The 8,320-nt window shown below is 33.4% G+C and overlaps 2 protein-coding genes across 9 annotated transcripts in view; one reads left to right on the forward strand and one right to left on the reverse strand.

The window, feature by feature from the left end:
* The window catches only part of LOC117175142, a 98,294-nt gene that overhangs the window by 61,156 nt on the left and 28,818 nt on the right, over nt 1-8,320 (forward strand). The window lies entirely within an intron of this gene.
* LOC117175143 (epsilon-sarcoglycan) overlaps nt 1-8,320 on the reverse strand; it is a 57,374-nt gene that overhangs the window by 38,308 nt on the left and 10,746 nt on the right. For all 8 annotated transcript variants that reach the window (XM_033364728.1, XM_033364729.1, XM_033364731.1 and 5 more), the window contains 4 exons: nt 7,469-7,610; nt 7,099-7,241; nt 5,084-5,259; nt 4,884-4,985 (listed from right to left, as the gene is read on the reverse strand). In XM_033364728.1, coding sequence (XP_033220619.1) covers nt 4,884-4,985; nt 5,084-5,259; nt 7,099-7,241; nt 7,469-7,598 — 551 coding nt within the window. In that variant the 5' untranslated portion in view covers nt 7,599-7,610. The remainder of the gene's footprint in view (nt 1-4,883; nt 4,986-5,083; nt 5,260-7,098; nt 7,242-7,468; nt 7,611-8,320) is intronic.

An 8,320-nucleotide genomic window follows, 5' to 3' on the forward strand; every position in this document is an offset into this window, starting at 1 on the left:
CAAACTGAATGTTAAATCAAAAAGCATGGAAGAGGGAGCTCTTCTTAATATTTTGACACCAAAATCATGTCGATACACCTTACCGACTGCGAGTAAAGCCACTCACGCTTTAACTTGACAGACTGTATTATTATTTTATTATATATATGAGGGTTCTAGAGTGGCCAAATGATGTTGCGCAGTGTGATAACGTACAAGCAGATTCCGGAGCTTTTTAGGATATTATATAATATCCTAAAAAGCTCCGAAACCTGCTTGTACGTTATCATATTGCGCTTTATTTCAATGCAGAGATTTTGTGTTATCATTGTGCAATATCTTTTTCTCCGTGTAGCAGAGTACAAACTTTAACCACTGGCTATCTATCGGCCTCATTATTATTCCGTGCGTTGGCTTGATACAGGCTCAACACTGGCAAAACACAAAAGTCAATTGCCGGTTATCTACCGGCAAGATCATTATGTCGTGCGTTGGCTCGATACAGGTTGAGTACTGGCAGAAGTGTTTCTGCGATAATTCTGATAGATAAGAACTTCTTAGAGCAGTGTTCTCTGTTGGACTTGAAACGTGAACTTAGTGGTTAATTGAAACAATCGATTTTTCGATACGTGAATCCACAGAATTCATAGCAGAATTCCGTTTAGAGTGGAAGCTGCAGAACGTGTCATCCGACGGTTCACTCGTTCAAAAGAAGCAAAATTATAATATGCCTCTGGTTTAATGGATGCTTAGATAGAGTTTCCAGAAGGTAAGTAAAAAATCCTTTACTAAACAATAAATAAACTGTGGCAAAAAATCTTCATTTCAGTCATTAGATTGCGCTTCTCACCGAAGTGTTATAAGTATTTCGAGATAGGGTTAAATGTATTTTCTTTAAAAAAATTTGAAGGTGAGACAATATTCAGATTACTGTTCATCCATTAGGGGCTAACATTAATTAAATATATTGATTCAACCTCAATACATTTAGATTAAAATCTAAAAGTAATGTTCAAAAATATTTTGGATAATATTAGATATTTCCAGGTGTTTCAAATCAAAATTTCAGCAAAAAAGTTCACCCTAACCAAATACACGAGCAATACAATTTTATCCCGGGTTTGGTTTCGACATAAGCTTTGATGGAAATTTACTGAAACGGATACATTGGCGCCATATCGTTTCAAACAAAAAAATAAATTAAGAACTTAATCTATATACACATTTATTCTCTTTTCAAATTCTTACATATATTCTTTCTCTCTCTCAAATAAAAACTTATTTTCATTGAGATTAAAAATGGTTGAATTCATGCAAAGAGACGTATTTTCAACAAAATAGTGGAATCCTTAACCAAAAATATATATTTTTAACTAAGAAGATTGTGAACAAAAAATTGTTAAATTTCTCTGAAGACACGTATTTTTAACACAACAGTTAAAACGTTAAACAAATTATAAGAGAAAAATAATTTTGGATACAAAATAAAACTGTCGAATATCTACTTGTTTTTGAAGTTTCTTTAGTTACTTCCTTCAGATACTTAAATGTAATTTTCTTAAATTTCTCCAAAGAAAATACCTTTTAAATCAGTCCAAGAATACTAAAAAATATGAATTATTTCTAAAGTTATTCCGATTTTTCTCATTGATATTTAGCGGTTTTTTAGAATGTCTATTCAAAAACTGATATTTTGCCTTAAAACTGGGCTTTTCAGATTTAGAATTTTTCCCTTTCACAGTATTACGAGGAAAAAAGTCCATGTTAATAATATAGAAATAAAGGCACATTAGCGACAGCTCGAAAACCGCAAGCATGTAGATAATTTTCATCAGTAGTCTATATATTTTAAATATTTTTTATAGTTATAAAACATTTTAGATGAGATCAAGGTGATGCTACAAGCCTTGGATTCAAAATTGGAGGGATTTAAGAGGAGCATTCAGTACGATTTCTACAAGAAGATTGAAGAAAATAAGGAAAAAGTGCGAGCTGTTCATCGCCCTGATCTAACAGAGGCGTTACAAAGACGCTCAATATTGCTACCGTTTCCACATACTTTATCGCTTACTTTAAAAACTACTTATTTCAAAAAATGCATGTACCTAAGGATAACCATGTCTTAAAAATTGTTTCGAAATTATTTTTTCAAATTATTTTATATCAGATTGGATAATTAAAATTTTCAAGGCCAATTCTGCAATAATTATCCATTTTTTTCTTCTATTACAACGACTATTATTATTGTAATTTCAGGCTAGTATATTTAAGTCTTGGAACATTGCATCAAAACCTATTGTACTAATATACCTTTTATTTAAAAACCCCGATGAGTCAATGATAACACGCAGGTGCATCTAACGTTATTAGAAGTACCAGCGGCGGATCCAGGCCTTGGTCTCGGAGGGGGCGATCGGGGCGTATAAGTCGAAAAAAGCAACAAAAAAAAAAATGTCAAGTTATAAGTATAAAAACTTAGAGCTCGGGGGGGGGGGGGCGATCGCCCCGATCGCCCCCCTCTGGATCCGCCAGTGAGAAGTACTCGCATTTTCCTTGACATTTGATCAGTGAAGAGAAAAATTCTAGAAAACTTTCACCCAAGTTCAGTCGGATTTTATACAACCAACCCCCTCACCCTATATTAGTTAAAAGCATTGAATACACAACCTGGTCATACGTCCCAGATGGTCACCCATCCGACTACTGGATTATTACTACGGCATAATATTATGCCAATAATATCTCAGTACCAAGTTTCGTAAGTTTACCAGTACCAAGCCAGCACTAGAGCGTCCCATGTGCCATAACTAACAATATTAACTTAGTCCAGGCGCAATACTAAGCCAATTGTAACTATGAACGTAGTCAGTTTCACGCCAGCTTAAGGCCAAGTGTATGCCGTTCTTCGACCGTCACTTTGCCAGTATTAAATCTTTACTGTGACCACCTAATACCAACTAACAGCCATCATTACGTCAATATTGTATTGTTGCTACGCCAATGTAACGCCAGTATCATGAAGACTAGCTTTAACGAAAAGTAGTTGTTTTGCCAGCACTAGATTGATACTGTGCCAGTATAATGCCAGGCCCATGACGATTTAATATTAGTATAAAGCCGAGATTATGCCATGCTTATATTGTGACTATGCCAATATTAAATCAGTACTGGTCCGGTACTGACTGCCAGTACTGTGCCAAATCATCTTTTGAAAGTTTGCCAGTATCAAGCCAACATTGGAGCCTACTTTGTGTCAGTACCGCGCCAACATCAAAATGTCTTTGTGTGGTACTGGCGCGGTACCGCGCCAGTTGTAAATTTCCACTTGGGCAATAGAGTAATTTTAAACTTGAATTTAATTATTTCTTCTTGATTTTTGCTTCTTTTCATTTTTTGAGTGTCGTTCAAATTGTTAAGAACAAACCTAACACCGTCTTATCGTCGTGCGTGAAGCGAGCGCCATTCACGTAAGAAAGGATTGCAATAATAATTATTATATCAGTTGAGTGTAGCCGTACTTATGACGATATATAAACTAATCAACGTCATTATCGAGAGTATACAAACGAATTAACTTTGGCGCCTACATATCTCTAATCAGCGATGCTCCTCAATCAATTTGAAACAACTCAATTTGATTCAAGCTGGTTAGCCTAATTACTCAATTAATCGATAGCGACCTTAGAGTGTCGTATAGTATATAAATCTTATACAAGCTTTCCCTGGAACTTTTCTCCTTCCTGCTTGCTATAATGATATGACGCTTAGGTCCAAATTGATTACCACACAAAGTCTCATGAATTAAGAATATTAATTAACCATAATTACGAAAATCTACTTAGCAAGATGAGATTGGTACATAAGGTCGGTGATTACATTTTTTATAACTGCCTAGGAAATGCGTCACGTCGTTTGGTTTTCCTGTACGGGCTGATAATATGCCAATGTCTCATTAAGGAAACGCCGTAATACTACACTGTTAAAAATAATATTAAATTTAATATACCCATGTGTATTACAATTAATATATCAAGAATATGAAATCGCCATTAAGAGCGGGTATATTAAATTTCATATACAGTCATGTTAATCACTTACAAGAAAAATCATATAATTTCATTTTTCACAAATTAAAAATAAGTTTCGCTGTAATTTTCGATTCTAAATGATAAAACATGATACCTTCTTCCGGTTAACCAAAAATAAAATTGGATTTCAAGTCGAAAAGTTCAATTAAGCAAATAAATAACAGACTTAATCTACAATTAACTGTATTCGTATTAAATTTTGGCCATTTAAAGCGAAATTAGGAAAAAAATTACCCGTACATTGCACGTATATTATAAATAAACACTAAGTTGACGAATTCTAAATTATTTATTTAATTAAGAATATTTGACAAGATTTAAAGAAATGAAAGCAGGTTGAGTTTTCACGCACATTGCTATACTAACCTGTATATTAAATTGTATACAAATGTATATTAAATTCACTACATAAATGTATGTTACATTTCAGTAGCGGTAGTGCATATTTGCTTCACACACAAGTATATTAAACCTCATACAGATTTTTCTAACAGTGTAGAGAGTGCCTGTTTACTTTATCCATCCAACATTATTTCGAAAACAGAAATAAACAGACCAAATCAACAATAACAAAAATTGCTAAGATCAGTTAAATCGGAAAAAAATTCATTTGACAGAGTTTCTGAGTAAATTTTAGCACTGTATTTTATTTACACTTTTAATCTGTGAACGCATCCTCTATCTTGTTCTGTTAGTTAAACAGAGGAAGGGACGACTCTCAAGATCTTAAAATAAAATGAGGAAAAAAGACAAAGATGTGGTATTTTGCTCTTGAACAGAATACCTGTTGCGTAAATGTAAATGAGGGGATCTTACCCTTCGCCTTCACTAGGCTGGAGGGGCAATCGGGCACCGAGTTCGACTGCAGATGCCAAGAAGGTCAATTGCAAATCTGCGGCTTCTTTCCAAAGCTTCCTCCTAATAAAAGATACAAGAGGAAAATGTAAATTTGAGGATAGTTGAATAGGCTCAAGACTGTAAAAATAAATACAAATATGGTTTTAATTAGGGCTCACTTGAAAATATCGAGGAGTTCATCCACCCTTTTGGAATCGAGCATGTCCTCCACGTTCAGATTGTCTATTTTCAATTGTATCTCGTACTTCGTCATATTCTCATTTTCGAGGATATTCATATCCAGGATTTTGTTTCTTGTCTCGAAGGTCTTCTTATCCAATGCGACAATTTCTAACTGAAATTGGATGTAAATTTATAAATAGTTTTATTTGAGGTTGATCCCGAACCAATCTATTCAAATTATTACACTTTCCAAATATGAAAAGCAATAATTCAGAAAAATTACATATTTCTAAAAATGGATCATTTCAGAATATCCCTCAGGCAATATTTCAATAAAAAATAGATTTCTTTCGATGAACTAACGCACATGTGTCAATTAAAATAATTATTAGTGGTATTCATAGGCAACCCTGTTTGACCTTTGGAATCAATCTTGAGCTCAGTGTCTCTATTTAAAAAGATTCTTTTAAGATCAAAATGAACTTTACTTTATTATGAACCATTATATGTACCAATATCAGAACAGAAACAGACTCACAATTAAATTTTCATGGACAACCTCCTTCCCGGCTCATTAGAGACTCATTAGCAAAGGAAAATGTACATGATCCTGTAAAGGAACCTGTATACGAGGTAAATTTTGAATGATCCTGTACAGGTTCCTTCACAGAGCCAATTAAGGTATGGGTTCATGTACAGGAACATGTTCAGGATCCTATACATGAACCTGCGTAGGAACTAGGTGCAGGATCATGTACAGTTTCCTTCGCCAAATTCGTACGCAGAAATCGTCAAGATCACCTGTACAGGTTCGTGTACAGAAATATGTGCAGGTTCCCCTGAGGTTCCTGTACAGGAATTTTTGACTGGGTACATATATAACAAAAGAAAAAAGAGGGAGAAAAAGGAAAGTTAACTAAAACCAACCTTTTTCACTTTCTTATTTTTTCTCCATCTTTTTATACTAACGGTATGAACAATAGAATATTGTATTTATTAAAATTCACATAATACCTGAAAATAAAAACATAGCAATTAATATCAAGATTTAATAGCTCCAATTAGTTTAATTAGTTTTTAAAATCAAAACATACTTTGCTATTATTCTTAAAAATACATTTTTGAAAACCCCCATAAAATTTTGTACTTAATGAAAAATTCTTTTGTAATACAGTCAATCTTAAATTTTCACTAATCTTTTACGTGGAACATCTGCGCAGGAAGTGGTCTTGTCGCAGTTTTTTTATTGTTATTGATCGTTCTTTTTTATGGTTTTTTCCTATGAAAAATGTTGAGATTAATCTCGAGATTAATAAAAAAGTATGTTTTTATTTTCTTTAAAAGAAACAAAGAGAAATTTACCAACGAAAAGAAACTTAGACCTAATAATTAATTATTCATAACGATGTCTATGTTTTTATTCTAAGGTATTATGTGAATTTGTATTATTAAAAGATTTTGGTCCATAGTAGCATAAAAAAGACGGAGAAAGAATCAGGAAAGAGTGAGAGGTTGGTTTTTATTGACTCTTTCTTTTTTCTCCGCTTTTTTTATTTTGTTAAATAATTGTCTCTAATCCGCAAAGGAGGTAGTTCAAATTTTAATTTTAATTTGTAAGCCTTCTTGTGCTTCTATGTTGATACATACACTGGTGCTTGAATCCAGGCCGTCCAAATGTAAACAGTCAGGGCCGCGTAAATAATTTCTATTAGATTCGCACAGATGACGTAATGTGATGCAACTAATGCGCGAAGAGTGTGGCCCTCGAGCCGTTTGTCACGCTTGACTGAGCAGACACTTCCACGCTCCGCGCATCTCCGCGCATCCAGAAACCGCTACAGCATCAATATTTGGAACGCAGTAAATCCAAACTAATAAGGCTTCATAACCTTTGAAGAAATTTCACTAACCTTTAATGGATTTCAATTTGACTGTACACATAGGATTACATGGAATTTTAAATGACTTAATAAATGAATTTATTTCTAAATAGGAATGTAATTATTTATACCTTAAAATCCTTCTGATTTCGAGGAGCGACTCCATAAAGAAATCCTTGTCGAGCTCTTTCACTGTAAACGTAGTGAATCCAGGATGGCAAATCTGGAGAATTTAGTAATGAAGACTGGTAGGAAAAACGGCGTGTATAAAAACCTTAAACAATGTTTTTCATGATTAGCTTCTCTTAATTCTCCTACTAAAATATCATAATAATACACAAAACTCCAAAGTATCCAAATTTGCAAACAGTTATGACAACTATATTGTGTATAACAAATCAAAACTACCCATCGTGCAAAGTTTTGATGGGATATTCCAGCTCACTTTGATCATTGGTTATTTTGTGTGATTATGACCTTTTATTCTCCTTTGCTTTTTACCTTCCATATTCCAACCAAAAATGCTCGGAGTGATTGGAATGACAAACACCTGGGACATTAGGATGTCTTCGGTGCTGACGAAGGCCGACAAAGACAGCATGAAAAGACTTAAAAATATGTAACTCGTCATTTTATTTGATGGCTGAAAACATAAAAAAAAGTTCCTTGTTTCAAACCTTGTTATGGTTTTCAATTTTTTTTAAGTCTTAAAGAAGGTTTGTTTTAGAGTTTCTGCCTTTTCAACCAAACACTTCATCAAAATACCGAATCTGTTGAATATTACCCAATATCGAAAATGTATAAGAAATCTCATTTACCGAATTCCATTCAATCTGAGAGATATTTTCGAGGCCTTTTTTTCTTTTTTTTTCAGAAAAGATTAATTTCAAAGCTTGCATATGGCCTGGCCTTGATATTAAATAAAAGCCCGCATAACACATTCAATATGACGTAAATTGAAACAGACTCGAATATGATATTCGAAACAAAAAATTAGTCTTTAGACCATGAGTCAGGAATTAACAGCAAAAAAGCAGTTTGGGAATTAGAATCAACAAGAAAGGATCTGATTTTGGTATACAATCTTCTATATTAGATTATTTGAAACCTTTTTATATATTTGTTAAATAAATTTGTTAGAACTCGTGATAAAAAGGATTGAAAACTGATCTTATTTCTACTTTCACGATAGATAATTGATAAGTTACTGAGAATGTTAAATGCGACGTAAAACGTGACTGTGTTATTTCAAAAAGACATATCGGAGCAAAGGTTTTGTGACGGGGATTGACGTAAGTTGTGATTGCACCGTATCATTTCAGAGATATGCGAATACTATATACATATAATTTA

This window comes from Belonocnema kinseyi, chromosome 6 (genome assembly GCF_010883055.1).
Source record: "Belonocnema kinseyi isolate 2016_QV_RU_SX_M_011 chromosome 6, B_treatae_v1, whole genome shotgun sequence".
Lineage (NCBI taxonomy): Eukaryota > Metazoa > Arthropoda > Insecta > Hymenoptera > Cynipidae > Belonocnema > Belonocnema kinseyi.